The sequence below is a fragment of the Pecten maximus genome, chromosome 11 (genome assembly GCF_902652985.1).
Source record: "Pecten maximus chromosome 11, xPecMax1.1, whole genome shotgun sequence".
Taxonomy (NCBI): Eukaryota; Metazoa; Mollusca; class Bivalvia; order Pectinida; family Pectinidae; genus Pecten; species Pecten maximus.
This window is the reverse complement of record NC_047025.1, coordinates 39026945-39048880: the sequence shown is the minus strand read 5'-3', so window position 1 is coordinate 39048880 and position 21936 is coordinate 39026945. Positions and strand designations below refer to the sequence as shown.

At 38.2% G+C, this 21936-nt stretch overlaps 2 protein-coding genes across 2 annotated transcripts; one reads left to right on the top strand and one right to left on the bottom strand.

The window, feature by feature from the left end:
* Positions 1 to 838: 838 nt before the first annotated feature.
* LOC117338594 (enoyl-CoA delta isomerase 1, peroxisomal-like) lies at positions 839 to 5247 on the top strand. The gene is made up of 4 exons (XM_033899951.1): positions 839 to 969; positions 3355 to 3533; positions 4009 to 4144; positions 4341 to 5247. Exons 1-4 carry the CDS (start codon positions 839 to 841, stop codon positions 4648 to 4650), a joined length of 756 nt encoding a protein of 251 aa, XP_033755842.1. The 3' UTR covers positions 4651 to 5247.
* Positions 5248 to 7873: 2626 nt separating this feature from the next.
* LOC117338198 lies at positions 7874 to 20988 on the bottom strand. Its single transcript, XM_033899454.1, has 9 exons — positions 20617 to 20988; positions 20298 to 20426; positions 19997 to 20101; positions 11401 to 11508; positions 10984 to 11195; positions 10524 to 10773; positions 9768 to 10052; positions 8490 to 8671; positions 7874 to 8182 (listed from the first exon to the last, which is right to left on the bottom strand). The coding sequence occupies exons 1-9, from the start codon at positions 20951 to 20953 to the stop codon at positions 8153 to 8155; spliced, it is 1638 nt and encodes a 545-aa protein (XP_033755345.1). The 5' UTR covers positions 20954 to 20988; the 3' UTR covers positions 7874 to 8152.
* Between the last annotated feature and the right edge of the window lie 948 nt (positions 20989 to 21936).

Genomic DNA, 21936 nt, shown 5'->3' with positions numbered 1-21936 from the left:
AAAACCAAGGGAAGGCAATATTATGTAGATACTTTTATATTTGTATATAACTCGCATGGATATGGCTGGTACATTTTTTATCATCGTGATCTTAAAACTTCACTTTATGTACTTTAGTCTACCTTAGAACCTATTGTACCTCAACACAATTTGCTTTCTATAGAACAATGTACGTACACAGCTCATCATTGCCCAGTGTCACTTCACAGTGTGTTGGTTGAGTTGATAGTGACTACCGTATATTATTTTGGTGACAATTAGGATCGTTAAATGTGGGGTCCGCGGAAACAATCTGCACCAGGCAGAGTCTTTCCTACGAAAGTGATTATCTTTGAGCTATAAGATTACTATATGTAAATAGCTTTTAAAAAAGATCAATAATGTGTACAATGATATAATCTATCGTGGGACAAAAGTAAACATTTCCTGATGAAACTAGACCAGTTATCGTGTTATAAAAACGGCATAAACTTGATGTCTGTCAAAGTCAAAAATAGTGAATTTACCGATAAAATGATAAATGAAAAAATTGTGTATTTTGTGTTTTGATGGCTTTAATTGTATAAATTATGCATCCAATCAAAATTTATTGGATAGTTTCTCCCGATTTACTAGGTATAATCGGTATATCAATAGCTCCAGTAATAATGGCGATGTGAAGATTTCCCCAACACCAAGGTGATAATGCGTAAAAAGATATGATTTAGGGGTTAAGTTGAGGAAACCTATATGTGACTTATCATATTCAGTTACTGATGTGCAAATGTGAAAATGGTTACTCTCCGATATCCAAGGCCCTCTTCCGTTCCAAGCGTTATTTACTTTCAGATTGACTCCGATGGAGAAACGACTTGTCACTGTAGATTTTACCGAGGATGGATTCGCCATCGTGCGAATGAGGAATGGAGAAAATCGTTTAAATCTCGTCTTTCTCGACAGCCTCAACCAGGCACTAAATGAGGTAGAGAGGTTAGTCCATATAACAGGTGAAACGCACACGTGTGTTAACAACATAAGGACACGTGTCTACCAGTACGATGCAAAGATTTAGAGACGAACATGACTTATTGTCATATTTTATTTTAATATTTTAACGTTTTCTCTGGAGAACTTATATTAGGCAATTATATCAAAGTACCACATATATATCGGAGCATAGATTTGCTCACAGTTACACAAAGGCGATGGGTAGTGTATTTGTATAACTGTACTGGTAATCAAACTAGGATATTAAAAGTTGTTCATACATTGGTAATACTAGGAGTACGTGCAGCGTTTCAAAGTCGGGGTCATATCCCTTCTTCTTAGAGTTATTGTCTTTTGTTATAATGTATATATTAAGTATCGGTATTAAGTATCGGACTGATTGATATGTTGTACGCCTCTTATTGAAGGATTTGAATTTTGCCGGACATATTGCATTATTTTTCAACATAAGCAATCGGTGTTTAAGGGTCTCAATGCCACTTTTATAGAAGTTTTTTCTTGGCTATTCAGACAATCATCCACTGCATGTGTGACGTCATCGTCAAAATGAATTTGGGTGCCTGAAATGGCTGTTGTCAGCTTTGGAAATAGATCAAATTATGATGGAGCAAGATCAGATAAATGAGACTAATGCTCAATCAATTTGAAGCCACATTTGTGAGTGGCAGCCATGGCAATGACAGACATGTGAGCAGGAGCATTGTCCTGATGGAATAACACACCTTGAGTGAGCTTTCCGTGACTCTGAAGTTTAATATGTTCCTGTAACTGCCTTAGAAGTGAAGCGTAGTATGTGCCATGAATTGTTTGTCCCTTTTGTAGATAATCTATCAGCAGAATACCATCCCTGAAACCGAGGCCATAACCTTCCCAGCTGATGGAACAGTCTTTGTCTTCTTTGGCGGGGAGAGACAGGGTGCTTCCGTTGTTTCGATTGTTGCTTGGCCTCTGGGGTAAAATGATGGACCCATGTTTTATCCATAGTCTCTGAAGAAAGTTGGCAGGATCTTCTTCAAAAAGGTTAAGATTAGCACTCGCTAATGTGCGCCTGGTTCGCTTCCGATCAACTGTCAGAAGTCCTGGTACCCATCGGGCCGAAAGCTTTCTGATTGCAAGATCCTCGGTCAGAATGGAATGTGCCTTTTCCTGTGAAATGCCAACTCTACTGGCCATATATCTTTCTGTTACTCGTCTGTCAGTCATAACAATATCATGAACTTTTTTTACCATTTCTGGTGTTGCAACATTGACAGGCCTTTCAGGACGGGGTCATCCTCTGTCGGCCGCGCTTAAAATTCCGCCACCCACCCTTTTCACTGTAGCATATGAAGGGGTATGTTTCCCTAGTGTTGCTACCATATCATTATGGATATCCGTAGGTGTTAAACTTTTTCAAGCAAATAGTGAATCACTGCTCTATCACCGAATTTTGTCCATTTTGCAAAATCCGCTTGCCTTGCTTACTTCAGAGTGATACCTCGTCGATATAAACTAACCAAATGAGACCAGTCCTTGGGTGCATGGCCTTATATAGTCAGAGAATAGACTAGGACTTAAAAAGAACATTATTGAGCACCTCCATCAATACGAGGCTTACAACATATAAATCATCCCTCGTATTATAACTCAAACATAAGTATGTGCCAGACACAAATACATAAATGTAGCATGTTAAAACATTATTCTGTATTCATTCAAATACAATATGTCATTAATATGACCAAATACAAAATACATAAACAGCTTCCAAAAACGTTGACCTGGGAAGCATTTATCGGTTCAATTGATACTATTGTTTCTTCCTTTTTCTACTCTCATTCTAGTATATGGATATGTACCATTTTGTAATTAACTAGGACAACAACATGGAGGCGATGTGTAAAAATACAGAGAAGACGTGTAGGAGGTTTCGAAAATGTTTTACGTATTTATATACACATATCTGTCAACAAAATCAATTTTTAAATCATGTCTAGCAGTGATAATTGTAAGATAATGTTACAGGTTTGGTAATAATGTATGATGATTTCCTAAATACTATATATAGTACTTCATGGTATAGTAATGGACACTTCAGGAAAAATACACTAGATGGCTATCATCAAATAACCCCCAAAAGTCACCCCTGTATAATGTATACCACTATAGAGTACCAATCATATGTCACATGTCATGTTGCTAACGTAAATGTGACGAGGGCTTCTATTGATACGGTATTGCAATCTTAAAGTATTTCTATGGCAAGCCGTTGAGGAATCTAGAATTACACATTGTAGTGAAAACAACCAAGGAAACATTCATGGTATTGTGTGAATGTTACTGATTGTCAGAGGTAACTGAATGTTTGTATTACTTTCGCTGAAACAGAAATACAGAATGCAGGGCGATGATAACAACGGGGGAAGGCAAGTTCTACTGTAATGGCTACGATTTGGAATGGATGAAGACTGTGGACAGCGAAACGGTCGACAAATTACAAAAAGCGGTCGACAATTCATTGTGGAGGTTCATGCATTTCCCTCTCCCAACGGTTGCGGCGATCAACGGTACACATTATGATGAATATATCCTTATCAATCGCAGGGGTTATAACCAGCGAATAGGGGATTTTAAGGGCCTCCATGAATGAGGCATCCAATAAGTATGGCTAATATATGCACCATTGAATATCATGCTTGTAACATTTCAGTACCCACAGTTCTGTTTAAAACAGCTACCTGCATGTAATTATCATACTCATGTAAGACTTACTCGCATGCAACTTTGCTGTAAAAATGTATTGTTATATTTCCATATTTTACTGGTAAAACGTATTAAATATATGTTTACATATCATATGTCTCTATGCCAAGTCTTTATGGGCATGCCTTAGTACATCTCTCAGTATTATTCAATTAGGGTTAAGGAACTCATTCTTACACCGTGTTTGAGGGTTTTCTGTTCTCTTACCCTTCCGGAACTCATTGCCTTATTCCCACAAACCATTGTCATGTGACCAGTTTTACCAGGATTCGGTTACAGGTCATGCCTTTGGCGGAGGGGCTTTCCTGGCTATGTCACATGACTACAGAGTAATGCGAACGTATAGGGGCTGGATTTCATGGAACGAAACTCATCTGAAGTCACGCCTTGGAGATATGCTTCTAAAGCATCTCAGGTAAACACGTCACGATAGATTTATTTTCTTTTGAGACGCTAAATGATCTTCGAACATGCGCATGTCGTAATAATATCGTATAGTACTACCAAACGTCTGTGTACAATGTTTATTAGTAACATTTCAGCTGTAGGACACGTACGAAAGGAACATAAGTGAACAACATCTTTAAATTTGAATTCAATTACAAATACAGTATAAATCTAGTACTCGATTTCTTTCTTAACGCTTTCAGTAAAAAGGTTCTTGACATGAAGACTATAAGGGAAGCGGTGCTATTCGGCAAACGTGTAACCGCCGATCAGGCCAAAGAACTTTTTCTGGTTGATAGTATGGCGGAGTTATCGGACTTAATACCGAAGGCTAAACAGGTGGCACAAGAGGCACTGGGACCTAACGGCATCGACAGGGACATGTTACAAAAGATGAAACAGGATATATATGTCAGACCACCTGGTGATGAGCCTTTTCTACCGGAAACGAATCTAAAGGGATCGAAATTGTGAGATGATAATGTATGAATGTGTGTAATTACTGTGATTTGTTCCCGGAATCACTCTGTCCTAATTTCAGTGTATCAGGAAGAGGAATCAAATTCATTAAACAATACACAAGGTATTAGCTTCAGGTTGGAAGCAGGGGGGAAAGCAGTAGTAAAATCCCTACCATATATCTGTCTTATCAGTATTGAGTACCTGTAATTGGCAACACTAAGGTATTATATACAACCCTCACCTGGGTTGACACTGTGGAATTGTATTAATTTCCTTTTTCTAAGCAGAATCTTCAGACCAATAATGATATAATACACGGAGTGCTTCGTGCCAGTGTTGTGACGTATGGATCGGACAGTGAACTGAAGTCCAGATGTTTCTTGTCAGAGCTGTGCCACATGAATCGGACAGTGGACCGGATTTCGGAAGTTTCCTGCCAGTGTTGGGCCACATGATCCGGTTTCTGGACTGGATAATAGATGTTTCTTGCCAGTGCTGTACCACATGGATCGGACGTTGAACTTAATTTCTGATGTTTAATGCAAGTGCTCTGCCTCATGGATAGAACGGCGGATTGGGTTCCGGATGTTTCTGTCCATTTAACCATGACGTCCCGTCGTTAGTTTGTACCTCTGTTATATTAACATTATTGAACAGGAATGTATTGTTTATTGTCTAAATCAGGAGTGGTGTGTAGATACATATGTATTGTTTATTGTCTAAAACAGGAGTGGCGTGTAGAGGATACAAAACATATGTATTGATTGTTGTTTACAGAGAGATGTACTTCATATGTAATGTTTATTGTAACATAGACCAGACCATGTGACATAGACCATTGAAACTTTTTTGTTGTATGGAAATTTCGTAACAAGTATTTAAATCTTGCCGTATCTTATCGTACGTTTTTTTTAATTATATGTGTTTATGATGTGTGTACTTACATATGTATGTTAAATCTCCTGTCACAGGCCTCTTACTTTCTCAGTATTGATTTTCTAACACTGCCGATGGGTGCTGAATACGTAACATCCGGTGGGTGGGAAAACACTCGTTGGACAATGAAATACGTTCGTTATAAGCACATTTACGTGATAGATAATTTCGTATCAAGCATATTCTTAAAAAACGGAAATGGCCTTGCATTAAAAAAAGCAAATTTTTGGATGAAACGGGTTCGTAAAATCCAGGGTTTGTTGTATTTAGAGAATAACCGAAACGTCAGCTAGGGTGTGCTAGTGTTACGTCGGCTGAAGAGTAAGCTGGTAAACTTAAAATAAAATTATTCCAGTTATAAAAAATATCGTTGATCAAACATATCTGTAAAATATTTTATCAGTCGATACATTGATTATCTTATATTTACATTCTGTGTTGCATTTGTCTATATGTCGTTAGTAAACCAAATTGTATTCATGAGACTGTATACATGTACTACAATTTACAGTGATTCGGTCAGTGTAGGTATACAGCTCCAGGTTAAACAATGGCCGCCAGTTACTTTCGGTCTCGAGAGCTTTGGAATGCTAGCATTTATTTACAGAAGCCACAACGAAAAATGTAGCAACGTCACAAGTTATGAGAGTATTATTTATAATTGGAAAAATGTAGTCAACACGAAATTAATATAAGTGCCATTCTTGATCTATACGAAATATGATCAAATTGTCAATGTCGTCACACTCACAGGGGCTCGTTCCAAATTTTCAGAAATGCAAGACACCACAACAATAAAAGTAAAGTATTTATAAAAAAAAATCTTGTATAAATATCGGGAGTATCGACATGATTTCCGGTTGTGGTTGTGTAGGCCTACTGGAGTTTTGTGGTTATTCACTGATGTCAAAGGCCTACCTTACAAAATCGAGCCCCTGTAAAGTTGAAAATCGTCTGCTAAGTTAGTGACACAGAGTTGAACGGTTAGACTGGAATCTGTTTCGAACGAAATATCCTTGGAATCGTTTTCCCCTACTGTCAAGACGACTTTCATTTAGAATTTAAGAGCTGATATTCTTCTTACAATAACGTAAATCCAATCGATAGAAACATAAGTGTTTCCGAGGAATCGAGTCTCTCCTGGACAATGCCCGTTCAACGCCGCATCACTTCTAAATGTTAACTGTATACCATTGCGCAGAAAAAAAACGGTTTCGATTTTGAACAATCAGAAATAATGCAATTGTGAACAATTTGACAATACCTACAAAGGTATATGAAATAAAAATCAAAGCCAAATTTGGACAAAAAAGATCTTATGTGCTTGCTATTAATAACGTCATCAGGGACTATATTATTCCTTCTGGAAATTTCGGCTGTTCCGGTATTTGAACTTGATGACGTCAGTGATAGGGTAAGCGGCAAATTTAAACGCGTCATAACCTACAGTAAATAGAAAATCTTTATGAATGTAAATATAAGCATTGAACTGTTACCAAATGGTAGTATACAGTCGATATGAACAGAATATGGGTGACAGATAAATATTTCATGTCGGCGACATTCTATTAATCTGTCACCCAAATTGTATTCATATCGACTGTATACTACCATTTGGTAACAGTTCATTGCTTAAATGTAAGTTTTATCTCCATATCGATGTTAGTTTTGCCGATTGATATATATATATGTGTTAAAAAGATCTTAATATTCACAAAAGTTTAAAAATGAAATCGAACACAAACTTATAGTTCTATCCCTATCAAACCGTCCAAAAACATGCCTTGAATGTGGTTTGGCCGTGGTCGGCCCTTATAACTGCGATCAGTGACGGGGGGAACATTAGATTGTGAGTCATGCGAAAGTAAATCGAACTTCTTTTGGAACCCCATACAAAACATTTACACTGAACCTTGATGTTGTCAATTCAGCAGATCCTGGGAAATAGAAATTCAAGTCAATGGAGACCGTTGTCGTAACATGGACATGAAAAAGACATATAATCTTGTGCATATCAGCAACATTGATACCAAGGCTGACATCCGTCGCTGAAGATGTTCTCTGCCCGACACCAGTGAAGTCATCTTTTTTACGAGCTCAGCAAAAAGTTGAAAACATTTGTTTGGGATTCGATGCAGAATAAGCATTTCATGTGTAACATCGCTGGTGACATTGATACAATCAATATATGTATTTAACATTTCTCTCAAAAAACATGCAATTATCAATGTATTACCTTTTGTGAAAGAAATAAAGAAAGAAACTTTATTTTTCTGAGCATTTTAAAATCGGTTTTATTTCTAAATAGCGTAAAGAATACGTAAAAAGAATTTTTCTGTGAACTAAAAAGAAATAACATAATATCTTACTGATTTAAGCACACGATCGTAAATATTACTGATACATTTTTTTTTATTACTGCAGTCATTTATGGTTTACCCGACCAGGGTAATTTTCGGTAGGCGAGTGGAAATAGTCTGTGAAGACGGAAGTCTTCATTGAGGGATGTGAAGCATGCGTACTTTACATTGGAGGTTCCATCTGTTTAGTTAACAGTTCTGTTGTTCATTCCTGACGTTTAGAACTCCCATGCTTGTTTCTTGTGGCTCTGGAATAGGGATGGTATCAAATTCATAATATTTCCTGACATGATACATGTCATTTGTAAAGACTCGTTTTACTTAGATGAACAATTCAAAGAAAGAATTAAATAATGAAAACGAACACAATGCCCCACGTAGTTGCATTAACATCACAAAAAAACATTGTCATCTATGTTACAATAAGTAATGTATGCACTGACATTGACTGTCAATGGACGTAATAATCGTTATAACGACTGGTCTGTAAACACGATATATCCGATCCAGATTTATCTATGATAAACTGCTGAAGTAGTGTAAACCAGTACTTACCTTAACCCCCACTCTGTCCTTGCCCTTGGCACGGACACGATGATCTTTGTCCTTGGCCTCAACTTTTCCATTGCCCTTGACCCTTAGTATACATAGTACTATTCCACTGATAGTGCCGGCCACCAGAAGTAACGTCACACAGCCTGCTACACCCACGGCCCACCACGGCAGATCTACTGAGACTGTAAACACAGAACTTACCAGGTCATCTTGTGTCATTACTATTCATAGTACTTATACATTCATGTACAAGGAAAAGAGAATTTGTGACACTCTTTTGGCAGCATCTCATGAGACGTTTACATCTCCAGAAATGTAAACAATAACAGAATCAAGAGTACCGCGGGCGGAACATTATACGCCCATCGAATGTCATAACAAGTAGTCATATATACTCTCTTGCATCGGAATACAATGTGCATCCCTTTATGGTTAAGTGGCATGCATTAACTTTCAAATTCCACTACAATATAAATGTGTTTCTTACAGTTTAAAGAGTACCAGAAACCAGAAGTTAAGACTCCAACTAATCACAAACAACTGTATAGCGTGGGTATAGAACATAGATCTACTAAGTGTTTAGAAAATCAGAAAGACAAAATATTTCTGGCAACAATTCGAGAAATAGATATAAAAAAAACTTCCGAAAAAACAGTCGAAGCAAAATGCCTTCCGTGGATACAAAATCTTATAGCCCTAAAGGTTAACTTCACAGGGATACAAAACTTTATATTACGATTCTATAGCCCTCCGAGTTTACCTCTCATGGACACAAAAATGCTTATTAATATCATATAACCCTCATGTTTACCTCTTAGGGAAACAAAACTTTATATTAAGATCATATAGCCCTCCAAGTTTACCTCTCAGGGCTGGAAAACTTTATATAAATGTATATAGCCATCCTTGTGTACGTAAAATAGACAGCAAACTTTATATTCCGACTATTTAGCACTCCAGGTTTCAAAATATCATGACTGTAACATAAACTAAATTTCAAAGAGATAGGTCAAAAAATGTGGACGATTTCGGGACAAAAACACACTTTACGCTGAACGGCCTGTCGAACAACGCGATTGCATCAAACTCCCGTCAAATTTGACATGGGTATAAAAAGCGTAAACGGTAAAGAAAGGAACCGAGAAAAATATACGTGATGAATGGGGAACAACATATCAGACTCGTTTTTTTTTGTACGCAAATGAATGCAAAACCGAAAATACAAAACCTGTCGACCATACGGCCGAAAGTAAATGCATTAGGAATATGGTGACTTACGTCCCTGGAACGTGTCGGGTTGGGATGAAATAGAGTTCTTGATGGAATTACCTCCCTTCACATTTACTAAAGTCGACGTTGTAGCTCCGGCTAAAGGAGGGTTAGAGTTTGATTTAGAGGTCTGTCCAACAAGAGAGGAAGTATTTAGTATTGAAGACTGTCCGATAAGAGAGGCTGTCGGTTGTTTACCAGACGTCGCCGCCATGATTTTCGCAGGCGCTGATGTTTTCACAGTAGATGTAGAAGGAGGCACCATGGTTGACGATGTAGCAACAGTTGTTGGACCTTGACATACAGCAAACTACATCATACAGTAGTTGTAGGACTAGTGTTAAAAGTGGGTTTACATATATATTTTTTTAAGATTTATACAAGACACAAAATATTGAAATTATCCAAATAACGGTGTCACTCCTAGTACTGCTACTTAATATCCATTTATAACTATAGCATAGTATACTTGGTCTCATGATAGATACATCTCTAGCTAACCATTAACTATTACACGTCAATTTGTGATCTTAGGTCCTTAAAAAATTCAACCAATCGTCTAATTAAGGGGTCTCAGATACAAACTATATATTATACACACATTTAATTGTCCATGTTAACTATGCCAGAACAACCTTTTGTTAAATGTGTACGTATGTAATCATGTTGTTTATGGGCTGTATCTATCGATCTGAGTTTCAAATGATGATTAGTTCAGTAAATTGCTACATGATATGTTTTTGAACATGTATTGCGATAACTTACATATGCTATAAGCATTCCATGCCAGAACCACCAGCAATGCTGAGTTTGAACTCTGTTTGAAGGCACCTCCTCCCCATTTGTCGTTAACATATATCAGGTACCCGTGGTTCCGTGGTGGCTGCCACAACTTTATACCGGAAGTGGAGTAGGAATAAACAAGACCTCCGTAAGATCCAGTTGCCTGAGCGTTCTGTACAGCTCCGGTGGCGGGAAAGTAGAAGTTAGCATTTGGTCCCTCCGTGGACTTAACCTGCAAATAAAACATTGTTACGTTCACTGATACAAACCCAGACTGTATGTGCACACAAAACTAGCTTGCATAGCGTTTTGATCCGGTTGTTTGGTGGAATATGCATTAAATTATCGTCCACATCTTTAAACATAAGATAGCAGATTGCATTAAGCAATGTTCAGAACAAATATTATTGTCGTTTTTAAGGAATGATTAAACGTAACATACCATAACGGAAAGTAGACCTTGATCTGTATTAAATGTCGGCGACGTGAAGGTCATCTCTTTCACGACAGATGTTGCCTTACTTCCGATGACTTTAGTTTTGCTGAAAAAATCATCACCATTGAAGTACTTCCACACCTTCACGAAAAGGGTCCCGGAATTCTGGATTTCGTTATATTTTCGACCCCAACCGTCAGCGGAGCTATACAGACTTCCTTATAACCGACAGAAAATCACATTAACGCCATTGACCAGGAAATGCAGCATCAAAAATAGAATTTACATCATCAACAACATTTTACCAAGGTTAATTTGAGCTTGCAAGTCTTTAGCTGAATACTGGAGCTAGGTTAGACACAGCGTTAGAATGTGTAACATCTGGTATTACCTACATATTACATAAACACCTTTACTTCGTACCAGAATAAGCACTTGGTATCCAGACCCGGACATGACTCTCATTGTATGCATATAAAACACCGCCCCATGAGGTATTAATGGATGTCATTGCTGACGTCATCACATAACCTGTATGGAATATAACACATAATATGTTTTAATATTGAAATGCATTTATATTTCCATTTTTAAATTCAGTTTCTCTTCTGTTCAATCTATAAAAGTTATGGCATTCGAAAGTCAAATTTCACACTGTCAATGGGACCTATACTGTTGACGTCAAACATACACTTAATATGGTTACGTCAGAAAAACGACGTCATATCACTACACTAACGGGAATTATGATCTGGTAACTTTCTATTTTGTTTCGCAAAGTTATATAGTATCAAGGCAGGGCGAATGGGAATAAACGTCGACATAAAGCTTAGCTATAACTGTATCACTCGGAACCCCTCGAATGTGACTCACGCCAAATGACCTCGGACGTAATGAGGAAGCTTCCATTTTATAACAAGGGAACTATTTTTTCAAAACATGTTATTTTTTTCTATAGTCAGTGCTAATACTGATGGGCTTCTTTCATAAAAAAAATCTTAATGTTTAATTTTCTTTTTGAATTTTATTACCAAATGACCTCGAACGTGATAATGAAGCTTCCATTTTGTAACTAAGGAACTATTTCTCAAAACATTTTTTTTTCTTTATTTTTTCAGTGCTTATACTGACAGGGATTCACTTCTCTCATATACAAATCTTAATGTTTGATTTTCTTTTTGAGTTTTATTAATACGATTCCAACTACACCAACTGCGCAGTTAAGGAGCAAATCTTTTTCGGCGAACATAATATTTGAACTCTTTACATATTCATAAACCTATCACATCCATGGAGTTCCGATTGATACCAATGTTATGTACATGACATTACTGGTCTTTAGAAATCATATTATTTTAATTAAGTTGGTTTATGATTTAAAGAAAGATAATTCAAATTCCGGATATTTTTATGTTTTCTAATTTTGTTTTATTAGTTTATACTTGATCCGGATTCTCCGAATCCGTTTTGGAGTTAGTTGGAAAGAAGAATAAAAGATGGAAGCTGTTATAAAGATTCTCCTGTTTTATAGTACATTTTAGATAATTCCCTCACAGCCAAGCATAAACATTACATGGTGGAGAATCCTCAGGTCATCTTAAGCGAATATGTAAGGTAAATGTAGGTTATGGACAAGTGTATCGTTTTCACCGACTCGAGATTTGCCGGTGCTCGTTTGGGCGAGTTGACTCTAAAAGTTTCCCGGGGTTCGACGCTTGGGGACCACGCACGATTTTTACGGGATTTTGACCACTCTGGATATGAACTATATGTTATATGTGCTGGTATTAACGATATTCCGGACAATATTGCGGATTATTCAGACAACAACAAAAATACTAAATACAACAACATCATTTTGACAATTTTGGACATTGAACGTGAAATTCTAAATCGTAATCCTACTGCTCGCGTATTATTTGGCACCATTCCTCCAAAAGATCTCCAAAACTCGATCAGAAAGTACCCTCATAAATCATGTTTGACTCCATCAGCAGTATGTGTAAGATATCAAAAGCAATTTGAGGACTTTGTCATGAAATTGAACACTTTCATTTGTAATTTTAATAACACACACACAAGATCACACTTGGCCCTCCATACAGATCTTCGCATCCATAGATCACGTGGGAGGATTTCACAATTTTCTTACTTTAAACTGTATGATGGCCTACACCCACGACGCAGCCTGTTAACAGTATGGCAGGAGAAAATAGTCCATGTGTGTCAGGGGCTAGTTCAATAAATTAACATTTTGTGTTGTGTTTACTTAATTAACAGCTGACTAGTAATTTTCATATATATATTGTCGAAAGCCCACCGGCCGACATTCTTGTACTAATTATTCATTTATTGACATTATTGAATTTGTTCAATATATTGTTAATTTGCTTGTGGACATATGTCGAAAGCCCACCGGCCGACTTATAGATTGTGTTTATTTTGTGTCGAAAGCCCACCGGCCGACTGATATATTGTGATTATTTTGTGTCGAAAGCCCACCGGCCGACATTGTCATGCTGGGTATTGCCATAACATTATTGTTATAGTCTGTCGAAAGCCCACAGGCCGACAAAGTGCACTATATCATGCTATGAATGTAACACCAGTGACAGTGGCTGCGGACCCTGATGAAACATCTTTACAAATTCTTTCGGATAGCTTTTTGGAACTGAACACAAATTTTGTTACACCCTGTTATAATCAACGCCAACCAACTATACATGAAAGTACTCCAATACCACTTTTAAACTTGGAATATGATATTACTTTTCCAAGCCTTCCAGAATTTTCTCTAGATTCACTACAGCATGATTTAGAGTCATGTACAGATTCTACTCTAGAGTTTTCTATAGATTCATTGAATGTTAGGTCAGGTGATCATTTTACCACTGAGACTGTCACCACCGACACTTCATCAATAACAAATTCAGTAGAGACATCAATTAAGACCATACCTTCAGAACATTTAGAAGTTAATTTGCCTGTGGACATTTGTGAAATGGCTAAATCAATTAGTTGTCAAAAATTTTCGGGGTACCCACATGAAAATGGAGATAAATTTATAAATGAATTTAATTCATATGCAACTTTAATCAATGTGGACTCTGTAAATACATCAAGGAAAATAGCAGCATTTCACCTACATCTGCAGGGACCTGCCTTGACCTGGTTTAATACATTAGACAGTGCCCACAAACAATCATGGGACATTCTTTTGGGTGCGTTCAAAGAGAGATTCCTGACACTAGATTGGCAGAGCCCACGCATGATGGTGGAGAGCACCAACTTTCAGGGACTGTCTCTTATTTCTGGCCAGCCTTTGGAGGACTTTTACTGTCAAGTCCTTGAAAAAGGTAACTTGATTGGAAAACCCGATTTTGAAGTGCTCTCCAAATTTATAAGTGGCTTGCCCCATGAGCTTGCCTTCTTTGTTCGTGCAGGATGTCCACGCAACATTGATGCAGCCCTGTCATCGGCGAAGATGGGTGAAACCTGTGGGTACAGGAAACATGATGTCCCTTCATCACCCACCGAAAAAATATGTGCTGCGGTCAAACCCAGGGATGATGACATCAATGATCTCAAAACCCAGGTACAAGCATTAACAGACTTGGTCAAAGACTTTGCTGTTGGCCAAGCCAAAGGTACAGGAACAACATCATACAGGCCCAGACAGTCGCAGCACAAAACATCCTTTCAGCAACAACCCTGGCAAAATCAAGCACCACACCAGAGTCAAGCACATCAGGGTCAACATTATGCACATCAGGGTCAACATCAAGTACATCGGGGTCAACATCAATCACATCAGGGTCAACATCAAGCACATCCGGGTCAACATCAAGCACACCAGGGTCAACATCTAACACACCAGAGAAGAGTTGAGTGTTTTGCTTGTTTTGGTGAAGGTCACACTAAACGGACGTGTTACTGGAATGGAGTAGGGGAATCAACACCTTCTCTTCAGTGCCAGCTTTGCTTTCAGTATGGACACAGAGCACTTGCCTGCCTTATGTTTGTTACACGGGGACAGGGAAACCTGCAAGACCTGACGGGAACACACCCCAGCCCGCCGGGAACAGCTATGTAAATGGTTTGGGGTCTGAGAAGAAAAATAGTAACTTTATATACATGCCTGTTACAGTACATACTTTGAAATTAGCAGCGCTCATCGACTCAGGGAGTTCAATCAACGTTGTAAGCAACAAACTCTTTGAGGCTCTTCCAAATCATGCTAAATTTAATTTTCAACCAACACCTGATGACAAAATTATTTTGGCAAACAACCAGTCAGTGTCAATCTTCGGTACTGTAATCCTCAAGATACAAGTACAAAACAAGGTACATAATGTGCTTGCTCATATCTTGCCACATACTTCACATCCGTTGATTCTGGGATCTTGCTATTTAAGAGAAAAAGGTGTTATTCTCAACTTTGCGGACAATTCATATAGCTTTCCATCAACACGTGTGAGATGCATGGAGCGCACCATCATCCAGCCAAATTCTGAAGTAGTAATATGGGGACAGTTACCAGTCCAAGCCTTATATGGGTGTCAAGGAATGTGTACTAGTAGCTCATACAGTGCTCACAATCACCTTCTTGTAGCCAAGACCCTTGTTACAGTTTCACAACAGAACACTGTTCCAGTAAAGCTTTTGAACCCAACATCATCGCCTATCACTATTTTTAAGGGCAAGCCAATCGCACATTTTGACCACGTTTCTTCTGAGGATGAAGTTTCCGATGTCGATGACAAAGTTGTGCAAAACATTCAACTTTCAACATCATCGACTGATACAGATACTCAATGTAATTATTCCGAGGCCAGATTTCAAGAAAATTTTAATCTTTCAGACCATCTGTCATCAATACAAAAGGAACAGATGAGAACATTGCTATCAAACCACAAGGATTTGTTTGTGACTTCAGACAATCCTGGATTAGGTTTCACCAAGGTTGTTCAACACAAGATTCTTTTGAAACCGGATGTAAAACCTAAACACCAAAGACCATATCGGTTACCTCCTGATAAGCGAGAAGTTCTTCGTCATCAGTTGGATGAACTCCTTGAACAAGGGATCATTGTACCAGTCAGCGAGGCTGAAGAAATTATCATCACAAGTCCTGTTGTGTTGGTCACTAAGAGAGCACAGACAAGTCAGCCAAAACAGCCAATCACAAGACAGTCTAGTTTATCTCAATTCAGGTTTTGTGTTGACTTTCGATATTTAAATTCTCAAACGCAGCCATTTCAATACGAGATTCCGAATCTACAAGAACTAACCGAGTCGTTCTCAAATCAAACTCCTCGATACTTTACTTCAATAGATTTGAGTTCAGGATTTTTTCAAATGCCTATCGACGTTGACAGTTCTAAATATACAGCTTTCAATACATGTTTTGGAACCTTCAAGTTTCATCGCCTTCCCATGGGTCTCAGTTCAGCACCGAGTACATTTCAATTACTCATGGATAAAGTACTGAGGGGATTAACATTTAAGTCATGTTTATGTTATCTTGATGACATTTTGATAACATCTGCAACCTTTGATCAACATTTGAAGGACATATCAGAGGTATTTCAGAGACTACAGTCTTCAGGACTCAAATTAGGACCAAGGAAATGTTCCTTTGCAGAAGAGTCTTGTGTGTTTCTAGGTCACCACCTTTCCAAGGACGGGATTTCACCACCTCCAGAAAGAGTTCAAGCAATCAGAGATCTCCCTACACCGACGGACCTCAAAGGGTTGCGTAGACTTCTAGGCATGTTCAATTGGTTTCGGAAATTCATTCCACAATATAGTTCTGTTGCTGAACCTTTACTTCGCCTGACCAGAAAGGGGATCTCTTTCCGGTGGACAGCATTACAAGAAGAGGCATTGCAACGGTTGAAGGACTTACTAGTACATTCTGAAGTACTCGCCTTTCCAAACTATGATATCCCTTTCCATCTGGCAGTTGATACATCTTCACATGGCATTGGATACATGTTGTACCAGTGTTATCCCTGTGAGTCCGGAAATAAATCGGATGTCGTACAACGTGTTGTACGTTTTGGTTCCAAATCACTGAGTCGATATCAGCGTTCGTACGGTCCTACAAAGCTAGAACTTTTAGGAATGGTTACGGCAGTATTAGATTGCAAGTCCTATGTCCAAGGTCGTCACTTCTTTGTTGAATGTGACCATCAGGCTTTGCGGCCTCTGTTTCAGAAACAGATGAGAGGAGCCATATATGAAAGATGGGTCGCCATCCTCCAACAGTTCAACTTCAAGCTAGAGTATAAGCCAGCGGCTGAAATGATTGTACCAGATGCATTGTCTCGCTGTATTGAGCACAACCCACGTGATCCCATTCAAAGCCCTGTTGAGGACGATCCTTTCTTTCCGTATGCAGATGACAACACAGGACATATTCAACTACCTGGAGGACATCATCTTAAAGATCTCGTCGGAGTTGCATCATCTGATTTCCACTCGCTTGACGAGGTGAACAATATTCGGTCTATTCAACCTCATTTACAGGTTCCTGTTGTTCACTCTAAGTCTGGTAACGTTCCTTCTCATGATGAGGATGACGGATATGACGGTGATTCCGAAGACAAACATCATGCTCGGAGTAACAGAAGGCGAAAGACTCGTCACAACAGACATCCTTCGTTTTTACGGAAGGATCCCATGTTTTATGGTTCAGAGGACAAATCTGACAGAGGCCACACTCACAATGACAAGAACAAAATTTCTGTTCCGGTTGACAGTCAAACAGGAAAAATGAAGAAGCAGATTGATTGTGGGTTTAGCAAGAAAGATTCAACATCAGAAATAATATCTACTTCTGAAGACAATATATTCATGGCAACTACTCAGAACCCATCTGTTGAGCCCACCGGCCACAGTTCACATGATCGAAATCATGAAGCTTCTAAACAAGCCACCGTCACCCCGGAAACTTACAAGAATGAAAACAGCGAAGTTCCTACTCGACCTATATCTGCTCCAAGGCCAATACGAACTGTCCGAAAACCAGTTAGATTTCGTGATGTGGACCACATCAACCCGTCCGACGTCTCGTGTACCAGTAGTGCCTCTGGAAAGGTACAGAGAATTTTGGCTAAGAGACAGAATGGTAGAACTTTTGAGTACCTTGTACATATGAAGGGAGAACCAGCGCAGAACGCAATTTGGCTTCCTTTGCGTGACTTGGCTAGCAATGCTAGGCAAGGACTTAAGCGACGCCCTCCGCCGCTCATTTAGAAATATATAGATTAAAGGATAATCAGTATTAACGTTCTTAACTGAACAATACATGTACGAGTTACTTTTGATACATACATTCCATTTTATAATACATGTTTACATAATGATGTTGTATGTAGTACATAATGCCATACTGTTGAATTAGTATTTTGACTATCATCATATATTTCATGTTTAATTAGTATTTTGACTATCATCATATATTTCATTCATCTTATTATTGATGAATGTTTTGAAAATATTATATTTCTACTAGCCATGGTTGTTATGATAGTATTTTGATGTCGAATTTTCTCGCACAAAAGTTGAGTTGTATTACTATACTAGTCATACTAGATTTTCTAGTCAGGACATAGTTTGTATTTGTATTATCACACTAGGGATACTAGATTTTTGTATTACTATACTAGTCACACTAGATTCTCTAGTCAGGACATAGTTTGTATTTATATTATCACTAGTGATACATAGTTTGTATTTGTATTATCACACTAGTGAAATTAGATTTTTGTATTACTATACTAGTCATACTAGATTCTCTAGTCAGGACCTAGTAAAGCCATTTTCAGGTCATAGTAAAAGTCCTGCTTTGTTGATTTTGCCTGTCATTTATCTTCTTGCATATCTTGTAGCACATCCTGTTGATATTATTCACAGAGTTGCAAGTACTCATGTATTGTTAGTATTTGGCAAAGCAATATGCTTAATTTTGTTTAGGTAGCACATTTTCTGTTGATTATATTCACAGAGCTACAAACAATCATTTACTCATAGGTTTTTGGATTTTGAATTTAATTTGATTTTCTTGTTTCTAAAACTGTACACCAGTATATTCCTATATTGAACTTTGAATAATTCAAATATTGGCTAATAAGTAATACTCTACTTATCATTGTCGAACTGGTTCATTTGAATGGATTTATATTACAAGATGTTTGTGATATGATAACATTTTGTATAGCATTGTACTCTGTATTTCTAATTTTTGATTGAAGATTGAATTCCTATGTTTATTGTCATTAGGTTAGGGTGTGATTTCTTATGACCAGTGTATAAATTCACAGGGTTCATTTTTTGAAGGGGGGCATGTTATGTACATGACATTACTGGTCTTTAGAAATCATATTATTTTAATTAAGTTGGTTTATGATTTAAAGAAAGATAATTCAAATTCCGGATATTTTTATGTTTTCTAATTTTGTTTTATTAGTTTATACTTGATCCGGATTCTCCGAATCCGTTTTGGAGTTAGTTGGAAAGAAGAATAAAAGATGGAAGCTGTTATAAAGATTCTCCTGTTTTATAGTACATTTTAGATAATTCCCTCACAGCCAAGCATAAACATTACACCAATATCGAAAATGAACCATAATTATGAACACTGAAGCTAGAAGGCAGTCCTACAGCCCAATCTTATTGAAAAACGAGGAAGCGTTAACGAGTTTATTACTTTCTTCAAATTGATCCACTCCAGTATTTGTCTTGCCAGTAATACGAAATGTAGCGAGGGGCTGCTGTTCATTACAATGACATATCGGCTACCTTTAATTCTCAGACGTTATGACTTCTGAGCGAGTTTAACAGAGAAAGTAAATACTTTTTTCTCCCAATTTGAGTCACTGCACTTTGTCTACCCGGAGGCCTCAGACACTCATGCCTACTGAAAACAAAACTGGATTTTTCTTTGAGTCTATCCTCGTAAAACAAGCCGCTGTGAAGCATGACGACAATACAGGTGTATACCTAGGTGACTTACCTACTCCATCCGAAATCCAACCAGAACTTCCATGCCTGACTTGGACTGTCACATACTCTGGAACTGTTCCTAGCCCGTGAACAAGCTCCACAAATGACCTTGTCCCTGGAGTTTCACACAATATAATCATCATGGAGTACACATATATAAACTTTAGTGATCTTTCATGAATAGAAAAAGTACCAAGCAGATTACAGGTAATGAGATAATAGAACATTTCATTTCGGAAATCGTATCGACAGCAATTTTCTCGCGAAAGGTATTTTAAGGTTTTTTTTCTATTTTAATTACACTATTGTACCTTGACCGGTCTGTACAGGATGGGTTGTGGAAAAGTCGGGACACGGAAAATCGCTCGGGGACCAAACCCGAACTCGGACTTTTGCCCTCTTCTCTTGCATATGAGTGGGACCAGACCAAGTGTTGCCACCTGCAAAAGAAAGCAGTTATTTATCATTTATATATGAAATGTATTGATGGTAAACATAAAGTCGGCGCTGCATCAGGATATACAAACTATAACTTCATGGATCTTTTAAAAGTCTTAATCATCTCCCATATCGCTCTGGAAGTACCATTTGTTGTTCACTACACTGCCGAGAGATAAACTTTTGACTAACCAGTATAGATGACGGTCCCGTTGGAGTATCCATCCCATCTCTTAGGTACATATACGGTCACCACTGCGTCATCATACTTGTAAATTACCCCTCCATAAGGGTCGTCTTCGTCGTCGTCGCGCTGTGCCGACCCAACACCCGGAAATATAGACTGAGTATCAAATTCCGGTGTTACCTGTATGTCGACTTTTACAGGTGTGACACCGACCTCGTGCTCAAACTGTGCCTGTGACTGGGAAGTCTGTGCTTCCAGAACTGTTGTACTGCTGGTGTAGGTTGGTTGTCTGAAGCATGATCCACAAGACACCGGCGTCCCTTGGAGATGAAATAAAAGCATGTTTGATGTTTAACGTGTATTAACAAATCCGTGGAAACAATACAGTCCTACCACACTTGGTTGTGAAGTTTGTAGTGAAGTTTGTAGTACATACGTTATAAACAGAGTAGTGCACTAGACCAATCAGTGCCCGCCGTAACTCCGGTATTACCGCCGGTATACTCGGTTTGAACTTCAGAAAATGTGCACTGTAGTTATCTGAAGTTAAGAGCTTTGAAATACATTAAATTAATGATTTTGATATAAGGGAGAAATTATTAGAAATCAGTAACGATAACATTGACATACGAAACATTTGCTTCTAGATATTTTTGTTTTAAATCCTTTTCTTTGAATTTGTTTCTTGTGTGTTCTACCAAATAGCATCGCAAGTTGGCGTCCTGTGTTAAATATGGGTGTGAAAAGTGATTGCAACAACAGCGAGCAATACCGTGTGAGCATGTGTACTGACGTATAACGTCGTGTGATTACGTGTATTGACGTAAAACGTCGTGTGAGCATGTGTACTGACGTATAACGTCGTGTGATTACGTGTATTGACGTGTAACGTCGTGTGATCACGTGTATTGACGTAAAATGTCGTGTGATCACGTGTATTGACATATAACGTCGTGTGATTACGTGTACTGACGTATAACGTCGTGTGATCACGTGTACTGGCTATAACGTCGTGTGATCACGTGTATTACGTATAACGTCGTGTGATCACGTGTACTGACGTATAACGTCGTGTGATCACGTGTATTGACATATAACGTCGTGTGATCACGTGTACTGACGTATAACGTCGTGTGATCACGTGTACTGACGTGTAACGTCGTGTGATCACGTGTACTGACGTTTAACGTCGTGTGATCACGTGTATTGACGTATAACGTCGTGTGATCACGTGCACTGACGTATAACGTCGTGTGATCACGTGTACTGACGTATAACGTCGTGTGATCACGTGTACTGACGTTTAACGTCGTGTGATCACGTGT